This window comes from Mesoplodon mirus (genome assembly GCF_964341445.2).
Source record: "Mesoplodon mirus genome assembly, chromosome: 3".
NCBI classification, from domain to species: Eukaryota; Metazoa; Chordata; class Mammalia; order Artiodactyla; family Ziphiidae; genus Mesoplodon; species Mesoplodon mirus.
Window position 1 is genome coordinate 40,919,766 of NC_138978.1, and position 24,465 is coordinate 40,944,230.

At 46.4% G+C, this 24,465-nt stretch overlaps 3 protein-coding genes across 3 annotated transcripts; 1 reads left to right on the forward strand and 2 right to left on the reverse strand.

Moving 5' to 3' along the window:
• Nucleotides 1–2,575: 2,575 nt before the first annotated feature.
• On the reverse strand, nucleotides 2,576–5,546 carry CCDC163 (CCDC163 homolog). The gene is made up of 9 exons (XM_082612132.1): nucleotides 5,451–5,546; nucleotides 5,319–5,352; nucleotides 4,959–5,148; nucleotides 4,878–4,908; nucleotides 4,766–4,847; nucleotides 4,490–4,602; nucleotides 4,235–4,295; nucleotides 3,887–3,954; nucleotides 2,576–2,798 (listed from the first exon to the last, which is right to left on the reverse strand). The coding sequence occupies exons 1-9, from the start codon at nucleotides 5,526–5,528 to the stop codon at nucleotides 2,685–2,687; spliced, it is 771 nt and encodes a 256-aa protein (XP_082468258.1). The 5' UTR covers nucleotides 5,529–5,546; the 3' UTR covers nucleotides 2,576–2,684.
• A 636-nt stretch (nucleotides 5,547–6,182) lies between these two features.
• On the forward strand, nucleotides 6,183–11,347 carry MMACHC (metabolism of cobalamin associated C). Its single transcript, XM_082613975.1, has 4 exons — nucleotides 6,183–6,313; nucleotides 8,078–8,272; nucleotides 9,002–9,154; nucleotides 9,753–11,347. Exons 1-4 carry the CDS (start codon nucleotides 6,233–6,235, stop codon nucleotides 10,164–10,166), a joined length of 843 nt encoding a protein of 280 aa, XP_082470101.1. The 5' UTR covers nucleotides 6,183–6,232; the 3' UTR covers nucleotides 10,167–11,347.
• Nucleotides 11,348–11,468: 121 nt separating this feature from the next.
• On the reverse strand, nucleotides 11,469–23,185 carry PRDX1 (peroxiredoxin 1). The gene is made up of 6 exons (XM_082613978.1): nucleotides 23,109–23,185; nucleotides 20,773–20,889; nucleotides 18,105–18,258; nucleotides 17,237–17,359; nucleotides 16,779–16,909; nucleotides 11,469–11,824 (listed from the first exon to the last, which is right to left on the reverse strand). The coding sequence occupies exons 2-6, from the start codon at nucleotides 20,876–20,878 to the stop codon at nucleotides 11,739–11,741; spliced, it is 600 nt and encodes a 199-aa protein (XP_082470104.1). The 5' UTR covers nucleotides 20,879–20,889; nucleotides 23,109–23,185; the 3' UTR covers nucleotides 11,469–11,738.
• Between the last annotated feature and the right edge of the window lie 1,280 nt (nucleotides 23,186–24,465).

Consider the following 24,465-nt stretch of genomic DNA (forward strand, 5'->3'; position numbering starts at 1 on the left):
GCGGGCAGGGAAGCCAGAGGCGGGGTTTCAACGGTCACGCCCCTCTTCTCAAGCCCTCCCTCAGAGCAGCCAATCAATCGTTAATCCTGGAAAAACGAGCTAGTGGAATTGCCCAATTAGCACTAGGAATGCCACGTGGTATGAGGGTGGACACAATGGGCGTTCAGAAAAGCCAATCATCAGCCCAAAGCGCCAACTCTGGAGGAGGAAGGGAACCAATAGGAAGGAAGTAGAAGTAAAAACAGAAGAGGCAGTGTGCGGGAAAGGCGGAACCAAGGGCGGAACCAAGAAGGAGGGAATACACCTGGGGAAAACCCGAGCCCAGGAGCCTCTCAGAGGGCGGGACAGTAAACACAAAATGGGCCAATCAAAATGCCAAACATATAAGCGCTTGGTAATTGATAAAGGCAACAGAAAATGGATTCTACTGGCGCGGCTTTTGGCTTGGTGAAGATATAGCTGAATAAGGACTTGAGTAGGCAAAAGCCGTACGAACGCAGAGTCGGACAAGATCTCACTATAGTGTGGAGGGAAAACTGAAACAATTATTAGCGACTTGAGATAGTAAGAGCAATGGGTATAAATGCTGAGCGAGCAATACCTCTAAACTAAGAGATTCGATTTGGTGAAGCCTTCTTCCAGGAGGTTAACACTTGAGCTGGCTTGAAAACAGGGTAGGGAATAAGAATGTTATTCAGCTGTTCAACAGGCACATATTTCCTCATGCTTTCCATACGCCTGGACCTCATGCCTGAGCAGATTGAAGCTTCCAGGGCAAGAGCAGGCAAACAGTGGAGTATGGCCTTCCTGCACCCACGTTCCCTGGGGTTAGAGACCTCCTTTCTGCCATCTTTAGACTTGCCTCCTGTTGGAAGGGTCTTGACAGATGAGTGGGATTTGAACAGTTGGAGTATAGGTGGTGTGCATTTTTGGTGGCAATAAAGTTTAAGAAAGATGTGTGGTAAGAGATAGAATGGAGAGAGAAGAGGTTAAATGTGGGTTGTTTAAATGCCAAACTTGTCCTTTCTTTTTTATGCTGTGAGAATTATCAGAGGTTCTTTAGCAGGAGAGTAGCCTTTACAGGACACTGTTTTAGGAAGATTGATAGCTCACAGGATCTCTAAAGGGAGAAAAGAGGTCACCATCGCCCAGTCCCCTTGGCAAGCCTTTTCTGTATCATTCTCCTGGCAACAAATCATGTGCTGCCACCTGGTGACAGTTCAAATACCATTGTTCCACATTGCTATTTAGTGTTTCTGTTGGAGCCCTGACACCCTTGCAAACCTGTCTTCCACAGACCTTGATGCAAAGTAGTTGATAAATAAGTAGAGCACTGGTCGCAAGTAGATTAAATAGTGCCATTATGCCAGATATATCACCTGCCCAGTAAAAGATGTAAAAGACAGGGGTTCCTTGTATCTGCTTCAGCAGGAAGATGAGCCTTCATGGGAACTTTTGGGTTTTGTTTTTTTGAACAGGTTCTGTTTGACCCAGGTTTCATCTCTACCATTCCATTCTCATCAATCTCCCTAATGCTGAGGGGGAAGAAAACATGAGGAGTGCCTTATAGCTATTCAGGTGTCAAAAGCCCACCCTTCATGACCTGTCTGCTAATTAGGCCAGGGCCTTGAATGTACCCCAAAACAGGAAGTAATTCCTGCCCTACTCACCCCAGCCTTTTATTATGCTTTTATTTCAGATAACTGTCTCCTCTTCCCAGCTAGACTGAGCTAAGAGATGGGAGTCCACTGCATATCTTAGCTTAGGACAAATATATACCAGGACTGGTATGTATTATGCTCAATAAACATCCACTTGGTGGATAAATGACATTATTTTGGGGGCTGTATTTAGCACTGGAAGAGACCTAATGAGACCTCAGTGAGATGCTGCTACTTCTAGGGAAACCCTGGACTGCACTGTCTAGAATACAAAGCTCAGGTAAGAAAAAAGTAAAGCTTCCCTTAGTCTACCCAGGAAGGTATACTTCCAGAGAGCAACCAAGTGGTGGAAGGATCAGAACCAATAGCCACAAAGCATTTTAAAAAATATAATAGGAAATATCAGAGTGCATAACTCTTAGTAAGAATAGTATTGAACCATAAAATTTGTTTCAGTTAATAAATACATACATTTATATTTACTATGCTACAATGTAAACTGTATTTCTTACTGGAGGTCACAGTCAAAAAGCCCTGAACGCCATTGGACTAGAGGTAGAGACTGAAAGAAGAGAGACTAAGGAGGAGACTGCTGCAGAAATGCAGTCTTGCCCTCCTCTGCATCCCCATAGCAGTACTGCCCCAGAGCATTGTCCTACCTCATTCTACCCACCAGAATGGGAGCTCTTCCTTCCAACGTCCACTAAGCACAGGGCTTGCACTCAGAAGATACAGTTATAAATGTCTATGAACTTGGATTTCAGAGAGAGAGGTGACAGGAAGCAATCAAGTCACAGGAAGAAGAAAAGGTACAGCTGAGTCTATCCCATGTGGGTGCTGATTCACAGAAAACACATCAGGGAGGATTAAACCATTTTATTGCTTGTGGGTAAGGCTGGACAGGCAGTGACAAACCTCAGTACGGAGGGCAAACACCAGCTAGATCAAGAGGGGAGGGGAAGGGGACCCAGAAACAGGACCTTGGAGGGGAAGGTGAGCAAAGAAGACATCATCCTACTGCTCTTACAAGTCCTTACAGTCACTCAGGAGCATCTTGGGGCCCTTAAAGTATAGGGCTCTGGGCCTGGAGCTGAAAGCTGTTGGGCTGCAGGTTAGAAAGGGTATGCCTCTGGAGATCTAAGAGGAAAGAAAGGGAAGAGAGAACAAATCATCAGCAAGCACTGTGATACATACAGACCTAGGCTGTGGGCCCTGATGGGGAAGGACATAAAGGCCTGACTTGGGATAAGGAGCAACAGAGGCTGATGGATTCACAAAGAAAGAGGCAGAGACTCCATTCTACCCAATATCAAAAAATTAGGCAGCTGGCATCCAGGCACCAATCAGATTCAGCTTCCCCCAGAACCATGCCTTACCCCAACCTAGCCACCTTAAAAGTTCCCAACTACTGTTACTGTCTGGAAGACTGACTTCAGAGCTAGATGAAGAAAGAGACATGGCGAAGGTGGCAGCCTGGGGCAGCTTAGATTGGAGGACGTGAACGGAAGTCCTGCAAAGGGGAAAGAATCAAAGGCAGAGATGGTGATGGTGGGTCAAGGGGGCCCTCCCAGCACAGAACTGTCCTCCTTCCTGAGGCTAGGACTCCAGTCCCCTCCGCCTTTATCCTCCAAATATATAGAAATACCTCCGTGACTCTGTGTCAAGTAAAGAATGCCCAGTACTGCCCGTATGGGCTGCAACCCCTACCATACCACCCCTACCAGCCCATTTCAAATCTAAGATAGCTGAACTTTGGTCCCTAGTGCCTGGTCTCTGTGAGACAAATCCCTTCCACTACCGCAAGCACCCATACTCCCTGACCTGAGGAGGTCGTGCTCCCACCGGGCCTCCTGGACCTCTGTCCTGGCAGCCTCCAGGGTGTGACTTTTGCCCTCCTGGCCACTTTCCAGCTGATCCAACATCTGCCAGACCATGGGCCCAGGTGGGATCAAACCTCTCCCTCTCCAGGAGCAACTCCCCCTCCCCACAATTAGCCTCTTCAGCACACTCGGAACCCTCATGTGGACAAAGATAGTTTCTCATGGCCTGGAGCAGAGGGCTTGGGAAGAAGAGCTTTGGAGGCAGGTGGAGTCAGCACAGGGAAGAGAAGGAATGAGATAGGGATAGGAGAGGGTATCCTGGCCCGCCTGTGAAACAGGATAGACAGAGAAAGGAAGGGGCCTCCAAAGGGAGATGTGAACAGATAGGTCCGATCCTGGTCCTACCTTCCAGCTGTGGGCCTGAGCTTGCCGTCCCTCAGTCATCTGTTTCAGCAGCAGCTCCTGGTGCTGGCCTGTGGATGAGAGAAAATGTAAGGGGGATGTTCTCCAACTTCCTTCCTTCCCCTTCTCTGGCACTGAAAACTAGGACAGAAGCATTCTGGTCCAGCTGTTGAAAAGTTTCCAAGCTGACTGGGGAGACTAGACTCACACCATGAGAGGTAAGACAAAATATTTGGCCAGATTTCTAGGAAGCTCAAGCAGTTGGAGCTATGGTCATTTATTAGGAAAGCAAGAAGGCTTTCCAGAAAAGGGAACAGGTGACTTCATACCCACCCCCAATCTTTTACTCACTCAGCTGGTCCTGCAGCAACTTCAGTTCCTCCTGAAGAATCTCGGACTCCTCCCACAGCAGTTATGGCCTGCAGGGATGACAGCAGTGTCATTCTAAAGCCAATTAACAAGCCCAGAGGAGGCTACCAGAGTACCAGGAGTTCAGAGGCCTGAAGAAGGCGAGGTTTTGCCCATCACTTACTCATTCTGCAGCTCTTGGTGAAGGCCACTGGTAGCACTGCACTTTTGTGGTCCTGTTTGTATTTGGGCTCAGGCCTGTTCCTGTACCTGGCTTCGAAGGCCCTGCAGTTCCCTTCTCAGCCCCTCCAGGCGTTGCTCCAAGAGAAGGACCCTTTGCTCTGGGCCCCCCTGCAGCAACCTTAGTGATGCTGTAGTGGGACAAGTTGGGGATCAGCCCCTCTAAGAACTTCACACATGAGCCTAGAGACTCCACTTGCAAATCAAGACACAAGTACACACACAACAGGAGTGCAACAAAATGTGTTCACACATATGAGGCTGTGTATATGAAGAAAAGAACTGATCAGATACCTTCTAGGGCAGAGATCTGGTACTTCTGCTGCTCTCGCTCTTCCAGCAGGCCCTGCACAGCCTGCTTTAGTGCCTCAGTCACCTACCCAGGCAGAAAAACCACATGAGCTACTATGTAAGGGGCTCCCCCAAACCCTGGTATCCTCGTCTCACGCAAACCCCAAACATACTCACGTAGGATTCCATGCCTCACCTGAGCCTGGGATCAAGCTGGGATCGAAGAATCGTTACTTCATCCCAGAGAAAAGATGCACTACGGGCCTCAGCCCAACTTAGTCTCTCTGGGACAATGGGAGTCTCTAGAGCCCAAGGCTGTTGAGCTTGGACCCCTGACTGGGGAGGTAAGTAATGAGGGGAAATCCAGGTCCCAGTCAGGTCTCCTGCTGAGGGAATAAGGAAGGGACAAGTGCAAAGCCTATGGGGGGGGGGGAATGTTTGTTCAGGAAAAGAAAAAGCTGGAATTTGGAAGGAATAATGGACGGCATAGGCACTGGAAAAAGGCAGATTCTGGAAAGAGAAAAGGCTGAGGGATAGGTAGAAAAAGGAACAATACCCGCGGTGGAGACTCCAAGGGGATATAGCCTTTGCTACAAAAAAACAAATGTACAGGCCAATGAGTTCTGTCTTGCAGTCCCTTAACCCACATCCCCTAAACCAGAGGGCGGGGACTCAGGCGCCCCCTCACCTTAATCCTGGCCACATTTCCGTCAGTAGCATTGAGAAGCGCGTCGAGCTGCTCAGACCAGCTCAGGCTCCGACTCATAGCCTGCGGCAGAGCTCTGGCTCCCTGGCATCTTATGCCCTTGCTCTCCCAACTGTGGACACCCAAGGCACAGCTCAGGAAAGACCACAACGTCAGATCTAAAGAGGTGAGTGAGGGATGCAATAATAAAGGTAAGGATGCAGTATCAGACCAAAACTGCGCCTCTGGGACTAGTCAGTTCCTTGGGGAACTGGAGGAGAAGCGGGATGCCCTGATACGCAGATATGAGGTGGGAGTTGAAAGGTACCAAATCTTGGTTGAGACCTCTCCAGACGCACGACACTTGCACCATCACACCGAACCTGTGCCAGCGACTACTGCCGCCGCCCGGTTCAAACCTTACGGTAGGCCGGGAAAGCCCGACTTCGCTCTGGCCTCCACGGTGCCACTTGGGAAACTGAGTTCACCTCTACTGGAGACAGCTGGCGATGCAGGCTACCAAACTACGTTTCCCTGGAAGCAGCACGCGCAGTCACACCCCGACCGTGAAGCTTGCCGGGAAACCGAGTCTTTCTGCTTCTGTAGTGGCTGTCTCTAAGGACTGAATGAACTACTTATCCCAGGATGCATCGCGCAGAGCCAACGAAGTCCAGCTGCCGATCCCAGTAGTTCTTGGGAAATGGAGTCCAAGCTGCCTCAAAGCTTAACGTCCCGAGTTACCTTGAGACTCCATTCCCCAGCAGGCTCAGCGTGTAGCGTGCGCTATGGAGCCGCAAGTCGCAGAGCTGAAGCAGAAGATTGAGGACACGTTGTGCCCTTTTGGCTTCGAGGTTTACCCCTTTCAGGTTGGTTTATCCCTACTGTGGTTTTAGGGCGAAGTGTATGGTTGGCTTCGGTGCCACCGGCGTGAGGCCCTGGAGTCCTCTGAACTTTCCCGAGCTCTTCTGGCCCCGTGTTCGTTTGACGTATCGGGACAGGGTCTCAACGGGCGCTTGGGGTAAACGGGTAGAGAACTGTTGCAGGTTTGTCCTTTTACCCTCATACAATGCCGGACTGATGAATAGGAGACACCATATGATCTAGTAACCCTGTGGCTTTGTCACCTACGTAATTTACAGAAAGAAAGGTACTGTGAGGCCAGAGTCATTTTGGAAGCTTCCCGAAGGAGTTGGGAGGAGGGCAAGGTCTGGAATGTTTGCATGGCTAGAATTTAGGTCATCTGATTAGCGAAGGGCATTCATGGTGTTGAACAAGCAAACAATTGGCTGGGTTGTTCCATCTACCAATAAAAGGTTACATTCATGATGTTGCCAGTCACCAGTGCTGAGCTGGGTATAGAAACTATACACTTGCCTGACACAGAAGTCTTGTTCATATAGGTCCATTTCCCCATATCCAGTGCCCCCTGCACTGAGCCCTGTGCTTGGAAACAAAGCTAAATCAACTCAGCTTGAGCCTTTTGCCTGATGCTTAAGAGGCAGCCCACTTCCACCTCTTCCACTGAGTGGCACACAGCAGTGCTGGGAGAGGATTATAGAGGAAGAGGTAGGTTGGATCTAGCCTCAGAGAGGCTTCCCTGTTAAAAATGGAGTTGAACTATATATGAAAAGATAGATTGGAACGTTATGTACATCCCAAATATCAGGAAGAGCTTGAGTAAAGGTGTTGAGGTAGTAGTGGTGGATGTCAGGTATGGGGGAGAGTGGGACTGCCTAGCTGGTGCAATCAGGTAGGCCTGGATAGGGGGAGCTATGGTATTGAACAGTGCCATATACAGCCCTGCCAGTCATCCTAAGCTCCTCCTTCTCTCACCTCCCTAGCTCCACATACAATCAGCCACTGAGACCTTTAGCAATCTGTCTCCTATCCCAGATCCATTCCCTTCCATTCAACCCATCTATGCTCTTGGTCCAGGCCACTATTTCTCATTTGAATTTCTGCAGTAACCTCCTCGCTGTCACTTTGCCTCCATTCCATCCTCCACACTGCAGCCAGACTGATCTAAAACTGATCATGTCAGTTTACTCCTTAAATCTTCAATGGCTAGCCCCTCATTGTCACCAAATTAGACCCATATTCCTCAAATTGGTAGTATTCAAGGCCAGTCAGTCTTACTCCTACTGATCTCTCCAACCTTCTCTCCCTCTGCTCCCCTCTACAGATGCTTCACTTCTGTCAAACTAGACAATTTGCTATTCTCCAACTATGCCTTGCACTTTTTACCTCTGTTTACACTGGGACCTATTTAAAACACACACCAGATTCTCCCTCTCCACCTCAGCCTGTAAGTTTCCTTCCTAGCCTTAAAGACTCAGCTTCCAAGAAGCCTTTTCTAATTTCAGAGGGCCTTCACTGGCCCTGTTATTGCACTTACCACAATATAATCAATTTTTTTTGTCCTTAGTTTTTTATGAATTCTTTGCCTATTTTAACTCCATCAGATTCAGATGCGCCCCCATAAACACACATCATACATCAGTAGAATTTCATTGATTAAATAAGATGGAGGCTGGGCAAGATGCATGAAGCCTTGAATGTGAAGCTAAGGTATGGGCCTGGCTAAGGCCTAAGTTGGCCCTCTTGTGTGGCCTGAATTTTCTTTGTTCCAGGTGGCATGGTACAATGCACTCCTGCCTCCAGCCTTCCACCTGCCCCTGCCAGGACCTACCCTGGCCTTCCTGGTACTCAGCACACCTGCCATGTTTGACCGGGCCCTCAAGCCCTTCCTGCAGAGCTGCCACCTCCAACCACTGACTGACCCTGTGGACCAGTGTGTGGCCTACCACCTGGGCCGTGTTAGAGAGGTGAGCAAGGCTGGCTGTAGCCTTCCCCAGCTTCAAAACCTGCATCTGCTTCCAGCTCCTCGAAGCTTAGTGCAGGATCTAGACCTGCCTAGGGCTAGAAACCACTTCCCAGGCAGAAGGGTATCCTAAAGCCAGCCTTGACAATGTGATCTCTCCCCATTCTGCCTTCTCACCCCAGGTTTGGCCACCTCCTCTAGCAGCCCCCCAGGTCTGAAACCAGTCTCACTCACCCTTCACTGATGGACAACTATATGATCAGATTTCCCTTGGCCTCCAAGCGAAATGGGAATAAGCCCAACATTCCCCACGCATCTCTCACCTTTCTTTGCCCTAGACCTGGAAGCTTTATGCTGTCTTTGGGGTCTTTTGAGGACAGAATACTCCCCCACTACACACTTTACATGTATACATACACACTTACACATACACTGGGTCTCCCCAAAGCTGGGCCATGTCTTCCTCCACACTGGGCCTCCAGAGGGCAGAGCCAAGTCACCCCTCATAAAGGTTTCTGAACAAGACTGTATTTCCCTTCAAACATGGGCCCTCCTAGACACAGTATCGTTTTCTTCACGCTGGAGCCCCCAGCCCAACTCCAAGTTTAAGGTCATGTTTCCCCTTTAAACATGACTTCTGAGGACAGGGCCGTGTTAACACAACTTAAGGATCTGTTGGACATGGTCATGATTCCTCTTGTGCTAAAAGCTTCCATCTTGTTCTCTATCACAGAGCCTCCCAGAGATGCAAGTAGAAATCATCGCTGACTACGAGGTACACCCGAACCGGCGCCCCAAGATTCTGGCCCAGACAGCAGCCCATGTGGCAGGGGCAGCTTATTACTACCAACGACAGGATGTGGAGTCTGACCCCTGGGGAACCCAGGTCAGAGGGCAAATATGAATAGGGGCTGAGAAAGAAAAGGAAAGGAAAATCCCTCAAGATTTCAAGTCCCAAGAGTTCCCTGGTGGCCTAGTGTTTAGGATTCCGTGGTTTCACTGCCATGGCCCAGGTTTATTACCTGGTTGGGGAACTGAGAATCCCGCAAACCGCGAGGCACAGCCAAAAGAAAAGATTTCAGGTGTCATTCTTCCACCTCCCCTGGGTAAAGGAATTGATGGGTACAATCCAGGACAAAGGTGCACCATGGTCAGGGGGGTCTGGTTCCTAGGGACACATCACGTCAGAACTAGTCTGTTCTTAGTCTTTGTGATAGAATGGAGGGGGCAGAGCTGTGATTAGAGTGGTGAGACTGGGAAGGTGAAGTTCAGCTCAAGGAACCTTTCCTTGTGGTCAGTGACTTCATGAAAAAAGTTGTCCAGGAGAGGGAATAGAGGAGTCCAAAGACTGACAGAGGCTCGCTCACATGTAGACTCAGAATGAGAAATGAGAATTAAGTGAACAAACCTAGCTTGCATTGCTGGTAGCTGGATTTGGTGCCAAGACGACCTCCATGACTGTTTTTTTCTTACCCACTCCCCAGCACATATCAGGTGTGTGCATACATCCCAGATTTGGGGGCTGGTTTGCCATCCGAGGGGTGGTGCTGCTGCGAGGAATAGAGGTGCCGGATCTGCCACCCACAAAGCCCCTCGACTGTGTACCTGCAAGAGCGGACAGGATCACCCTGCTTGAACGCTTCAACTTCCATTGGCGTGACTGGACTTACCGGGATGCTGTGCCACCTCAAGAGCGCTACTCAGAAGAGCAGAAGGCCTACTTTTCCACTCCGCCTGCCCAACGCTTGGCCTCACTGGGCTTGGCCCAGACCTCAGAGGAGCCTAGCTCTACATCCCAAGAGCTTCACTTCACCACATTCATACCCAGTAAGCCTCAGAATCCCAGCAGAGGCTGGCTCAGCCCCAGGGTCTCACCACCTGCATCCCCTGGCCCTTGATAGCCTCCCCTCCCCTGTGGGATCCTCATTTATGACAGTGGCACCTGCTGGGACTTATTTGGCTAGACAAGATTTTATTGGGTACAAGATGATGTTTTGTTTTGTTTTTTTGCGGTACACGGGCCTCTCACTGTTGTGGCCTCTCCCGTTGCTCCGGACACGCAGGCTCAGCAGCCATGGCTCACAGGCCCAGCCATGTGGGATCTTCCCGGGCCGGGGCACGAACCCGTGTCCCCTGCATCGGCAGGCGGACTCTCAACCACTGCACCACCAGGGAAGCCCCAAGATGATCATTTTTGATAAAGAATTATAGTAGAGATCTTAAATGAAGATAACAAGGCTTAAAGAAGTTTAGTCAAAAGACCAAAGCAGATCCAGACTTGCCACCTGCCTTGGAATATGGATTACCTGTTACCATTTCTCTGCAGTGCTTCAAGATGCTACATGTTACAGGGCTTAAGAAGCAACTATCCCCTAAATAATGGTACCTGCCTCAGAGGATTATTATGGAGACTGAATAAATATGAAATAGTGCCTGGCATATAAGCTATTATTAAAGGCCCCAGGAATCCTATACTGCTGCTCATAGTTCTTGCTTGTCTGAATACTGGAAGGGTAGGTAGGTTGGGGTAGCCATGTCTGGAAGGTGTCTAGAAGGGTACCACATGATATACAGGATTCTCAGCCCTGAATCTGCCCTAGCCTCAAGAGCCCAGGAGGAATCCACCTTTGCCCCACTGACAACCCTCCCTCAGGACAAGGATATGAGGATAAGAACTACCCTTAAATCAAGGATAGAAACCCAGGGAAGCCAAGAGGTGCTCGGCACTGTGCTTCTGACACAGAAAGCCTCTACCCTATGAACACCAGCACTGTGTGTGTCTCCCCCTCCCCCTTTTAGTTCCAAAGGTACTGAAGCCTCTAACTCTGATCTTTTTACAGAACCAGTACCAGGCATTTATCAGAAGAGGCCAAGCTTCAGGTTTTCATACAGCCCTCCCAGTAGTGTAAAAGTAAATGTCAGTAATCTCATTGGGCTCTTAACCTGCAACCCAGCCTATAGCATAAATTGCAGTGCCTTGGCCAGTACTGTAGTAGGCCTTGCTCTTCTCCAGATATGGTGAAATGAAACACCTTGCTTCGAGGTCCATTCTCTGTGTATCTACTTGCATTTCCCCTCAATATAATTTCCTGATTCTGAGGCACTCTCACACCTCATTTTCCCCTAAAGAGGGAAAGCAAAAAGTAAATTCCTCTTACAATCAAAGGCTAATGTCCCCCTAAAATGAAGAATCAACAAGGTCTCAGCTCAAGTTTAATCAAACTACAAAAGACTGAAAGTGATACCCTACTACTATACACATCAGTTTGCCTGCCCCATAATACAGCTCATGCCATTCCCTCCAGAGGAAGAAAGGCTGGCCTCCCCAACCCCTGCAGGAAAGGCCTGTCCTGTCCCACACCACATCTGGGCTGAGTGCAAGGTCTTGTGTTTTAAGCATAACAATAGTACAAAAGAGGTTTTGTTCTCATGGCCACCTACTGCAGCCTGGCCCTAAAATGGCCCAGTGCTCACTTCTGCTTAGAGAAATATTCTTTGCTCTTCTGGACATCAGGCTTGATGGTATCACTGCCAGGCTTCCAGCCAGCTGGGCACACTGCAAGAGAAAGGGTACTAATTAATAACCTGATCAGTGGTGAGCTCCACCCTCCCAAGGACAATTGGATGCCTCAAAACCAAATCTGAGCCCTAAAGAGTTTCAACATTCAGGCACCAGGAAGCCCACCCTGCAGTCTGAGATCACTCAGCCTTTTAGTACAAAACTATAAATATGTAATTTAATCCTCACCAGAGCCCTAATTACTATGATACCTAATTTGTTCACAGAGTAACTGAAATTTAAAGAAATTAAGTAACAGCTTCAACTTTATACTTTGTTCTAAAAATAATCTGTCTAAAGCATGTACGGCAAAATATTACGATTTTGCTAACGGTAGTAGGTAAATGGGTATTCATATGTTCTCTGTAATTTTATGTATGCTTCAAAAATGCACCTTTTGAAAAATAAGCTTAAATGCTCTTCAACAGATGGTGCTGGAACAGCTGGATTTCCACATGTAAAACAACGAAATTGGACATCTATTCATACCATACACAAAAAATATACTCGCAAATGGATCAACAGCCTACATATGAGCTAAAACCATAAACTCTTTGAAGAAAACACAGGGTGGTCAAACTTCATGACCTTAGATTTGGAAATGTACTCTTAGATATGATACTGAAAACACAAACAACAGTAAAAAACATAAGGTAAATTGGACTTGATTGACATTAAGGACTTCTGTAGATTAAAGGACATTATGAAGCGAGTGAAGACAACCCACAGAATGGGAAAAAATATTTATAAATCCTATCTGATAAGGGATTAATAGCCAAAATTGAAATCCAGAACTCCCACAGTTCAACAGATAACCCAATTCAAAAGTGGGCAAAGGACTTGAAAAAAGACATATCTCCAAAGATATACAAATGGTCAAATAAACATATGAAAATATGCCATCACTAGTCAAAACTACAATGAGATACCACTTCACATCCCCTAGGATGGCTATAGTTTAACAAAAAAAAAAAAGGAAAGTAAATGTTGGGAAGGATGTAAAGAACCCTTGGTATTGCTGCTGGGAATGTAAAATGGTGCATGTGCTGTGGAAAACAGTTTGGCAGTTCCTCAAGAATCTAAACATAGAATTACCATGTGACCCAGCAATTCTACTCCTATATATAGCCTCAAAGTAACTGGAAACAAGGATTCAGACACCAGTTCACCAATATTTTAGCAATATTATTCACAATAGCCAAAAGGTGCAAACAACCTGTTAACCTGTTAACGGATGGATAGACCTAACATTTTGTGTGTGTGTGTGTGTGTGTGTGTGTGTGTGTATCAGAATATTATTCAGCCTTTAAAAAGAATAATGTTCTGATGCATACTACAGCCTGGATAAACCTTGAAAACATTATGCTAGGTGAAAGAAACCAAATACAAATGGATAAATACTGTATGATGTCACTCACATGAAATACCTAGAACAGGCAAATTCATAGACACAGAAAGTAGAAGATACCAAAGGCTGGAGGGAAAGGAGAATGCTAAGTTATTGCTTCATGGTTACTACTGCCTGTTTGGGATGATGAAAAAGAGAAACAGTGGTGACAGATGTACACCACTGTGAATGTAATTAATGCCACTGAATTATGCACTTAAAAAGGTAAATTATAGGGCCTCCCTGGTGGCGCAGTGGTTGAGAGTCCGCCTGCCGATGCAGGGGATACGGGTTCGTGCCCCGGTCTGGGAGGATCCCATATGCCGCGGAGCGGCTGGGCCCGTGAGCCATGGCCGCTGAGCCTGTGCGTCCGGAGCCTGTGCTCCGCAACGGGAGAGGCCACAACAGTGAGAGGCCCGCGTACAGCAAAAAAAAAAAAAAAAAAAAAAAAAAAGGTAAATTATATATAACCACAATAAAAATTGATTAAAAAAAACCTTAAGTGACTTGCCCCCATACCCAAAAAAATATAAGCTAAAAAATGACAAAGCTAGGACTGTGTAAACCCTAACACTAAGCTGCTTCTTCCCTCTAGCAGCCCTTCAAGAGATCTGAAAGCAGCAAGCAGTTTGCCTTCTCAGTGTTCCTTAACTCTGCCAAACAAGAATGCCTGAAATAAGGGGCAGGACCTCCACAAAAGGTCCTGCTTGTTTCACTAAGTAACTGCCTGCTATACCCTGGTAAGCAAAAGGTCCAAGTTTGAATCTTTCGCACACTTTATGCAGAAAAGCATAACCTTTCAACCTTTCCAACGATCCTAAGTTAGCAATGCTCCTTGGGCAAACCTGAGGAAAGTGAGGCAAGGGAACCAATCTCTGATTTTCCACTCTATTTGCTGTTTAGTCTTCTAGGAAGCATGTAGTCAGCAAAGTCCAGTAATGGAGCAGCAAAAATCTCACTTGCTCAGGTGAGAGAGGGGAAGCCTCTTTCAGTCCAAGGATGTCACAGCCTCAGATGTCAGACACTGCAAACAGCAGTCTGGGAACAAGGTATGGATGGAACAAGCACTAAATGGCAAACCCAGCTGCTTTACAAAATCTCCATTTGATTGTTACACAGTCATTGGCTTTAGTGGCACCAAAGGATTAGAACACAGGTCCTAAACATAAACAAGCTTCCAAGAATAAAAAGCAACACAAAAGCAGAGACCAGACCCAGAGCCACCCCATAGTTTGCCAGCAAGGAAACCAAAGATTCTTCTGTCCGGAAATACAAATGATACAAAGATAGGAGGAATAATGAACCAGAAAGAAGGACCTTGACAATTTAGTCTCCTTGGCACTAAAGCCTCTTGGCACTTAAGACTGTACCAATAATTAATGACAGGACAGAAAGATCCACATTTGGATGTTTCACTCATACCCAACAGTGCTGGTTTTTCAGGATCAATATGGAGCCCAGAAGAACTGGCTGAGTCCCACATTTACCAGCTTTCAAGTGCAGCTGAAGTACCACAACTCTCGCCAACACAGAAGGCCCTAAACAATGACTTTTTCAGCATTTTAAATTACCTAAGAAAAGGAGGGCTTTGAATTTGGATCCCAGTTCCACCATTAACTATGAATATATGCCGTGTTTAAATATTGGTTTATTTGTCCTTAAAAATAGGAACATAGGATTTTTTCAGTAAAAAATTTCTCTGTGGTATTTGTCAGTTCCACCCTTCTCTCTGCTAAAATGTAATGTAGTTTACTTAAAGACTGCTCCCCTGCAAAAAAGTGTAAAATTCAAGATCAAAAAAAAATTTTAGGTAAAAATAGGAACATAGGATATACAAACATAAGGTCATTATGTTGTACACCTGAAAATAATATAATGTTATATGTCAATTATATCTCAGTTTTAAAAATAGGAATGCAGGGTTATTTGTCAAATAAACAACACATGACAGCACCTCATATAGACTGCTTGGTTGGTATTTACATGCTCTCAAGTGGGAACTATCATATTATAAGCCATAAAAGGCTGCGCACAGAAAGCTGTGCCTGTTCTAATGGGATGGGAAGCAGCAGAGAACAAGAGTGTGAAGAAGTAAGCTTCAGAGTCATGAAAGCTTGGGTTCAACAGTCTATGCAAGGTCCTAGCAAAGTCCAGCAAAGGGCCGACTTGGCCACTCCACAGCGCCTTCCGTCTTTGTACTGAACTTCATTCTCCACCAGAGGGCAGTCTCAGCAGCTGTCTGCTCCTTTAATCCAGAGTAAAGCCCACACATGCTTCTGCAAATGGTGCCTTCTGATTCCCATTACCTATTAGCCTTCCACTCTAGTCAAGCTAGCACTTTTGGGTCCCCCAAACAAACACCACTAATCCAGACTCTTAACTTCCACCTCCTTTAACTCACAAGGTCAGAGCTGAAATGAGCCTTAGAGTGCTAGTCGGAACTACTTATTTTCTAGAGAAAGAAAATGAGATGTAATAAGACAAGAAATTTGTCCAAGTCCACCTGTGCACTTGATATCAGTAGCACTTGATCACAACCATCTTACCCTCAATCATATTAAGCTGGGGTGGGGGTGGGGTTCAAGATCCCCTCCCCCTACATACCCAGCACCTGCAGCAGACGGAGGAGCTGAGTTCTTAAAACTCAACCCAGTTGGGATAAGGTTATCTCATTCCAACAACAACTACACTGGGCGGAGGTGGGGAGCTGTCAGAAGCTACAGCCTTATAAACTCAAAGGCTGGGAGCAAGTAGTTCAGGACTTTATCAAAACACTGCAATGAGAGAATATATAAGGAGAAAAGGGCTAGAGCAGTAAGAAAGACCTGCACTCTAGCAAATGCTAGATAAAAACCGTAAATTAAATCTACTCGGTCATGTTCAGACTCACAAAAACATCGTCTTTCATCCTGAAACTTCTAACGAAGAACCTTGGTATTTCATCTCAAACCCTTCAGCCCTAACCCCTCCTTCCTTAAAAAAATTTTTATATTGAGCATATATATAGTTTGGTATTTGTTGATTGTAAGTCTTACAAATACAACCACACTGCACCAACAGAATGGATTTTTAAAAGATAAAAATATATTAACTGTTTCTACCTACTGTCTTTGGATAAGTTATCTTAGTCCTATTTTCATTTCCATTTTCCAAAACTGGCTGGACATTACCCCAATGAAACAAATATGGTCTACAGGGATTAAGCTCTCCCCCCAGTAAATACTTGTCAAGAGCGGCATGGTTCATGTCTAGGTGTGATTCCCAGCCTTTTGTTTTGCCCTTAACACACACACCTATGGGATCCTCCTATACTCTTTTAATAAATTCAATCTGCAGCAGTGAGCGATACTAAATAATCAGGGGAGAAGCTGGGAATATGCGGTTGGAACAAGAAGCCTTTATATTCTCCTCCCCAGGCTTTTCCACTGCCCCACCCCCACAACCCACTATAATCTAGAGATGGCAACTTCTTCAGGAGACATAATCACCCTTTTCTTATCTGGTAGACTTTGTTCCTCCCATCTTTCCCACTCCGCTGTCCTGTCACGAGGCAGACTGACTTACCTTCCCCATGTTTGTCAGTAAACTGGAAGGCCTGAACTAGTCTCAGTGTCTCATCCACAGAACGGCCAACAGGAAGGTCATTTATGGTGATCTGTCGAAGGATACCTTTATCATCAATAATAAAAAGGCCCCTGGAAAAAAGTATTAAAGGTTTGAGAGAGACAGTACAGTTTTAGAAACTGCTTTCTTAGAATAGAGAAGAAATGGAAATAGGCTGGTCTCCCACACTTGCACTGGCCTTCCCCTTAGGCCCAGCATAAAAGAATGAAATGAAACCATCATGCCATACACCTTAAACTTACACAGTGATGTCTATCAATTATTTCTCAATACAACAGGAAAAAAAAATGAAATGAGAAAAAAGACTCCACAGATCAGGGCTCTACCTTTCAAATAAAAGGTCCTCAGCCAATCAGATAATTCTCCTGATGACTGTCAGCCCCCCAGCAGGTATATACCTGAATGAGATGCCTTCATCAGCCTTTAAGACCCCATAGTCCTGAGCAATGGTGCGCTTGGGGTCTGATATCAAGGGAATGTTCATGGGTCCCAGTCCTCCTTGTTTCCTGGGTGTGTTGATCCTACAGCAAAAAGCACACATACAATCACATTCATTCAAACTCTTGTGTAACAAAAGCATTAACTATAACTATTCCTTCTCCTGTCCAACATTCCTAATCTAACTCCCCAGAAAACTTCAAACTTTTTCCAGCAGTAAAATAACGGGCTGAGGACAGTTAAGGTCACCAGGGTACACTCAGCTGTAATCCAAGCTGCTTTTCCTCTGCTGCCAGGCGGTAAGAACAAGAGAAATCAGAGCATTTGTACTCCTTCTATGAGGAGCCAGAAATCAATACTTGAGAAAGTCTATTGCCAAAGCCTCCCAGTCCCAGTTGCTGCTTAATTTAAAAGTCCAGGGCTTCCCTGGTGGCGCAGTGGTTGAGAGTCCGCCTGCCAATGCAGGGGACACGGGTTCGTGCCCCGGTCAGGGAAGATACCACATGCCGTGGAGCGGCTGGGCCCGTGAGCCATGGCCGCTGAGCCTGCGCGCGTCCGGAGCCTGTGCTCCGCAATGGGAGAGGCCACAACAGTGAGAGGCCCGCCTACCGCAAAAAAAAAAAAAAAAAAAAGTCCATATGCCTGGACTTCCCTGGTGGTACAGTGGTTAAGACTCTGCGCTTCCACTGCAGGGGGCACAGGTTCCATCCCTGGTCGGAGAATTAAGATCCCACATGCCACACAGTGCAGCCAAAAAAAATAATAATAGTAATAATTAAAAAAAAGAAAAACAAAAAAACTCCACACCAAATGGACCAAGAGGTTTACCATGCCAGGTGACAGAAGTGAGAATCCACAGAAGCACCAATCACTTGGCAGTTGAGTTTCTTAAATTCTTCTGCCCTATCACTGAAAGCAATGATTTCCGTGGGGCACACAAAGGTGAAGTCAAGAGGGTAAAAGAAGAACACAACATATTTTCCTGGGAGGAAAAAAAAAGCCCAAGTTAGCCTTTGAAACAGACTTCCTGGGACTTCCCTGGTGGCACAGTGGTTAAGAATCCACCTGCCAATGCAGGGGACACGGGTTTGAGCCCTGGTCTGGGAAGATCCCTTATGCCGCAGAGCAACTAAGCCCATGTGCCACAACTACTCAAGCCCGCATGCCTAGAGCCCGTGCTTGGCAACAAGAGAAGCCCCCACTCTCTGCAACTAGAGAAAGCCCATGTGCAGCAACGAAAACCCAACGCAGCCATAGATAAGTAAATAAATGTATTAAAAAAAAAAGAAGGGCTTCCCTGGTGGCGCAGTGGTTGAGAGTCCGCCTGCCGATGCAGGGGACACAAGTTCGTGCCCCGGCCCGGGAAGATCCCACATGCCGTGGAGTGGCTGGGCCCGTGAGCCATGGCCACTGAGCCTGTGCGTCCGGAGCCTGTGCTCCGCAACGGGAGAGGCCACAACACTGAGAGGCCCGCGTACCACACACACACAAAAAATAAAATAAAATAAAAAAAAAAAAAAAAAAAAAAAAAAAGAAAAGAAAAGAATCAGACTTCCTTGCCTTATAGAGAATGTAAACCTGAAGACATTCTCCTAGGGAAAAAAGAAGCCTTTTTAAGTTGATGGCAGACACATTTGTTAAAATGCCAAGATGCTCAACAGAGAAGACTCCTTGCAGCTGTCAGAACCTCTTCCACAAGAAAAAGTTCTTCCAGTTTCCATGCTTTATTTTCCTGCCTCCATGTTAGCTGCCAACTACAGATAAACACTGTTCCGTCTAATTTTGATCTTTGGACAGTTAAAATCAGCACAAACACCAAGTCCTCCAGTGAAGAAAAAAAGCAAAGATGCAATTATCTACTGGACAGTCTAATGCCAATGCTTATATAATCAGTGCCCAGAAAGAGCTGAATTGCTGCATTCTCTGCTGCAAGGCAATAAGACCAACAAGAGAAAGTCAGAACCTCTGCAATTCTTCCACAAGGAACCACAGTAATGCGATGGATAAGATTTGTTTATTTATTTATTTAGGCTGCATGGGGTCTTCCTTGCAGTGTGCACGGGCTTCACTCTAGATGTAGTGTGCAGGCTCTGTAGTTGTGGCGAATGGGCTTAGGTTGCCCCGCAGCATGCCCGCGGCATGTGGGATCTTAGTTTCCCGACTGGGGATTGAACCCACGTCCCCTGCACTGGAAGGGGGACTCGACCACTGGACCACCAGGGAAGTCTCTGATGGCTAAGGTTTAAGTGATCACCTGAATAACCACAGACATGTTTCAAACAAGCCTGACAGGACAAGCAAAGAAACAATTTATAAGGCAAAAGTTCCAAAAATTCTCCTGGTAGGTAACAGAATTTCTAGTTGCAATTTTATGAAACTCATTCTGACTACCAATTGGAAGTATTCTAGATCTTCAACCTGAGGGCAGCTTCTCACTATACCTAATGGGCTGAGCTATTTGGAACAATTCCAAATAGTCACTTATTTCCAGATAGCAACAATGTTTGAAAGTCAAAAACAAGCAGGTCCTTTTGACATTCACTTTGAAAGCCAAAATCACTATCAACACACTCACCTAAACAACCTTCCTCAGCGGCTTTGCCTAACAAGCTACAGCAGGTCAAGCCCTGGAGGGCACACAATAGCTCTTCCTAAACCTCATCTCATGCCTTTGCCCTTGAGCCAGGGTTACCTCCCTATGGTGCTGTACTTACCTTGTTTGCCAGGAGGAGCTTCTCTCCATAGGGCCCCACTTATCTGCTCTCATTCCAACCAACATGTGTAATTTGTTAAGAAACCTAGTCACAGGTTCTACCCAAAAGCTGACTCTAGGAACCAACTGTTACACCACCAAGAAAGGTATACTTGACACCTGAGTTTCAGGTTTGCATTCTAAGGAATTTGTATTTTCAATTGTCCCAGAAGACCCTGCTGCTCCATGACTGCAAAGTAAAAAGAGCCTCATTAGAACTTGCTAGGTGTCTACTTGAAACTATTTAACAGAAAGGAGTTATTCTAATTGTGACATCAATTTTTCTCTGGGGGCAAAACAGTCAAGGGAATGTGCCTAAGCCCTCTGCCTAATACAGCAATCATGACACACATATTTCTTAAACTGAACTGAATATACAGTCTCACAGTTCCAAAGACTTTAGCTCTGAGACTTTAAATTGTTGAAGGCCTTTTATAACACGATAATGAGAATATCTCCAATAATATAACTGAGGAGCAATACTGGGAAAATAATAAAGATATATGCCCAGACATAATGAAACACGTGCTTTCTCCAGAAGCAGTTTGGACTTAGGATATCTACCCTATGTTCACTGATGATAATCACCACTTCAATTCAATGGGAAGACAAAGCCTCTTACCCTAAAGACACAGGAGATATAAAAATCATTTTACAATCAAATATGACAAGAGATACAGAAAATGAACAAGCCATCCCTAGATTGTAACATAATTCCACATTAATGAACCTAACTACTCTTACCTTTGTAGTCAGATAGGCTGATATCTTTGAACTGACCATCTGGCATTACAGCAGTTGCTTTGAACTGGGGGGCATGGTGCCCAATTTTGGCATGTCCTGAAGACATATTGCGATCAGCTGGAAAAGATAAGAGGAAGTCAATTAGAAACAAGCCTTACTTTTCTAGATAACCAGCAACTTTCATCTACTTAGAGAATTAGCTGTAGAAAGTGTCCAGTGATGCTGAACATACAATAACATTTATTTGTATTTATTTATTTGGCTGTGCCGGGTCTTCGTTGCAGAGTGAGGGATCTTTAGTTGCGGCACGCAGGATCTTTAGTTGCAGTACACAGGATCCTTAGTTGTGGCACGCAGGATCTAGTTGCCTGACCAGGGATCAAACCCGGGCCCCCTGCATTGGGAGTGTGGAGTCTTAACCATTGGACCACCAGGGAAGTTCCTACATTAACTTTTATAATAGTAAGAAGCATGAACCAAGCTTTCCAACTTTTCAAACAAAAATATTACACACCTCTGAATCTCAGCTCTGTTTTCATTTTTTTTGTATTGTGCATTTGAAGGTTTTTATTTATTTATTTATTTTATTTTTTTTGCGGTACGCGGGCCTCTCACCGCTGGGGCCTCTCCAGTTGCAGAGCACAGGCTCCGGACGAGCAGGCTCAGCGGCCATGGTTCACGGGCCCAGCCGCTCCGCGGCATGTGGGATCCTCCCGAACCGGGGCACAAACCCGTGTCCCCTGCATCGGCAGGCAGCCTCTCAACCACTGCGCCACCAGGGAAGCCCCCGAAGTTTATTTTTGTTTTTATTTTTTTACCTTTTATTGGAGTACAGTTGATTTACAATGTTATGTTTTCATTTTAAAATGGAAATTTATCAATTGGAGTAAACTCTTACTGTTCCTGAACCATCATTCGTACAATTACATTTTCTTCTGTATTTTCATTACACACACGCAGAGAGAGAAAGAGGTGGAAACTCTCAAACCTGGACGCAAATGCACAATGCCATAAACACTGAGCACCTGCCTCCCAGAAGCTGCCATGCTGCCCTTTCCCTGGACTGCACCTCCATCTGCCTTCAGAATGTGGTAAGCACACTTTGACCTTTCTCCAGATAGATTTGCCCAAGACAGCACACACCCTAAAGCCAATCCAACTTTTTCAGGACACAAGACCAAGATTTATGGCATCGCCTCTATTTCAAAATTCTAGGTGTTATATTTAAGGCCCAGAAGTCCTTTCAAAAGTGGGTTTCTTACCTCGGGGCCAAGATCCTGGGGCAGTAATAAGTAGAACAAGAGTCAATTTATTGCCAAAGAGTAATGTTACACTGGATTCACCCAGGTCAAGACCAAAATAAGAAGTTAAGATTTAACCCAGTAAGCCATCAGTTTGAAAGCGCCAAGAAACTAACTTTTCAAGTCCCAAGTTCTTGGTTCATAATACCACAACCAAAAGAAACGTTGTAAGCATCGATTGACACAATCTTTTTACTGCTTAACACCTTTAATAGCAAACCAAAAAACCAACCAGCAAGGCACAAAGCAACTTGGCAACCAAACACTGGATGTGACCCTAACATAAATGGCTGTCTTGTCCAAACCTGATTTTCCAGGGGGCCCCCACGACCACTAAAGCACAACCAACGGTGGGGAATGGGAAGCTGCTGGACTTCCAGTCGGTGTGTCCCCTTCAGGAAATCTCCCCTTGAACTTCCCTGGAGGAAGCCACTCCCCAAAAACTCACTTCAGGTACTCTCCCTGCCACTCCCAACATCACCCCCCACCCTAGCACTTAAGAAAGCACCAGCAGATGAGTGCGCAGTCTTCACCGAGGGCATTTAGGATCACCACAAACCCATTCTACAGATAGAGAACTAAAGACGGAAAACGGAATCTTAGTATCTGAAGCTCCACTGCTAGTCACAGCTCAGGACCGAGAACAGCCTTTCCCCCTAATACACGACGGACAGACGAGTATCCTCAGTTTCTAATCAGTTTGCAGATCCACTCTAGAACCTTCCCCCACACACACCCGCAGGAAACCCCATCACGACCAAGCCATGCCAAGCAATCAGCGCCCTCTACTTTGGTTGCCGGGGGAAGAGGATACTCAAGCCGCCGTTAGCCTCGGGTTTCAACCACGTCCCCGCACCCACAAGGGGGTCCAACGTGAGGGCCACCTCGCCCGGCCACCTTCTCCGTCAGAGAACCCCAGGTGAGCTAGGCAGGCTCCGGGGAGGGGGAGGGGGAGGAGGAGGAGAAGGAGGAAAAGGCGACGAGTGGGGCATGGGGCCATGCGGTCCGCAGAGGCCGCGCTGCCCATATACTCACCACTCCTCACAAGGCACAAAGGACAGTCAGGAAGCACACACGCAAACCGTGCGCGGGGCGCCGGCTTTTATATCCTGTAAGGCTCTCGCGAGAGTCAGGGCTGGCCAGGGGCGCGGGCGGAGGAGAGGGAAGGGGGGGGAATCTGGCCCGAGCACCGCCCCGACCCAGCGCGCCCCGCCAGTATGACTCAGCGCTTTCCCTCGCTGGGGGCGGCCTCGCGGACTACCAATCCCCCCCGCGCCGCCGAGGTTTGAGGCGTTCTTTTGATCACTTCCAAACCCGAACGCCTCCGCCTTGCCCTTAAGGCCTGAACCAGAGTAAGGGTCCTAGCTGCTGCCCACGGAAGACCACGTCTAACCAAGCCCTGAGAACTATCTCTTCAAATATTTCTCAAATATTACCCCCCTACACCGATTCCCGCAGCCTCTGTTCTTGTGCTGATCCTCAGTAACCCTCATTGCTTAGAGAGCCTCCCTTTTATTGTTCTGTCTGATTAACAGGGTTGCTGCTTTCTATCTGCTATCCATGACTTCCCATCCCATCCATTCCACGGTGGCTGGAGGGAATCTTTCTGAAATCTGATCTTGTCACTCACTCACTCACCCCTCTGATTTGTGATTCATAAAAACTGGGGCTCTGTATTCCTGAGTTAAAACTCTTCATTGTTATTTTATGTGTGGCCTTCATAAAAGAGTCTTAATCCATTAACCTTACTTTTCTCGTCTGTAAAATGGGAATACTATTCTTTGTTGAAATCATCCCTGTAGTTTATTTAGCACAGTACCTAGTTCTTACTATACACTACAAGTGTTAGCCATTGTTACTACTGTAACTCTTCCTTGCTCCTATATTGTAACACCCAGAGCAGAGTGTAGCTATTTTAAGCCTTCAGGCTTTTGTTCAAGCATGAGGAACCCGTTCTCTATTTGACCTACAGAAAACGTGTTTGAAGACTCAGCTGAAGCACTACTTCCTCTGAAATTCTTTCACTCATCCTCAGAATTGACCATTCCCTCCTTTCTGCCCAAACAATAGCCTGTATAGCAAAAAGAAAACTTTTAAGCTATTTTACTTGTTTATATGTCTATCTCTCCTTGTTAGACTGACTTTCTGGAGGGTAGGGTTTGGGTCACAACCATCTCTGTGTCCCTACGTCACAACACAGCACCTGATATAAAATAGGAGTGTTTAATAAATAGTATTGTGTCCCCCTTTCTGCCCCCAACCCTCACTATCCTCCTAACTCCCTTGGACATTATAGCAGGATAAGAAATAGGGAAGTGCTGTGTCATGCTGGCTGAGCACCTCAAAATTTTTTGGCATTTATCATCCTACCATGCAACAGTAGTGATTTTTT

Bases quoted from the DNA above. Each gene is read 5' to 3' on its own strand.
- CCDC163 (XM_082612132.1), bottom strand. From the start codon at position 5,528: ATGAGTCGGAGCCTGAGCTGGTCTGAGCAGCTCGACGCGCTTCTCAAT. The intron at 5,353-5,450 runs GTGAGGGGGCGC...GTTTTTTTGTAG, and splicing joins GAAATGTGGCCAGGATTAAG to CAAAGGCTATATCCCCTTGG. The intron at 2,799-3,886 runs GTAGGACCAGGA...CTTTCCTCTTAG, and splicing joins CTCAGGCCCACAGCTGGAAG to ATCTCCAGAGGCATACCCTT.
- PRDX1 (XM_082613978.1), bottom strand. From the start codon at position 20,878: ATGTCTTCAGGACATGCCAAAATTGGGCACCATGCCCCCCAGTTCAAA. The intron at 18,259-20,772 runs GTAAGAGTAGTT...TTTTCCTCCCAG, and splicing joins CAGCCTATCTGACTACAAAG to GAAAATATGTTGTGTTCTTC. The intron at 11,825-16,778 runs GTAAGTCAGTCT...TTTCTCTTGCAG, and splicing joins TACTGACAAACATGGGGAAG to TGTGCCCAGCTGGCTGGAAG.
- MMACHC (XM_082613975.1), top strand. From the start codon at position 6,233: ATGGAGCCGCAAGTCGCAGAGCTGAAGCAGAAGATTGAGGACACGTTG. The intron at 8,273-9,001 runs GTGAGCAAGGCT...TCTCTATCACAG, and splicing joins ACCTGGGCCGTGTTAGAGAG to AGCCTCCCAGAGATGCAAGT. The intron at 9,155-9,752 runs GTCAGAGGGCAA...CCCACTCCCCAG, and splicing joins CTGACCCCTGGGGAACCCAG to CACATATCAGGTGTGTGCAT.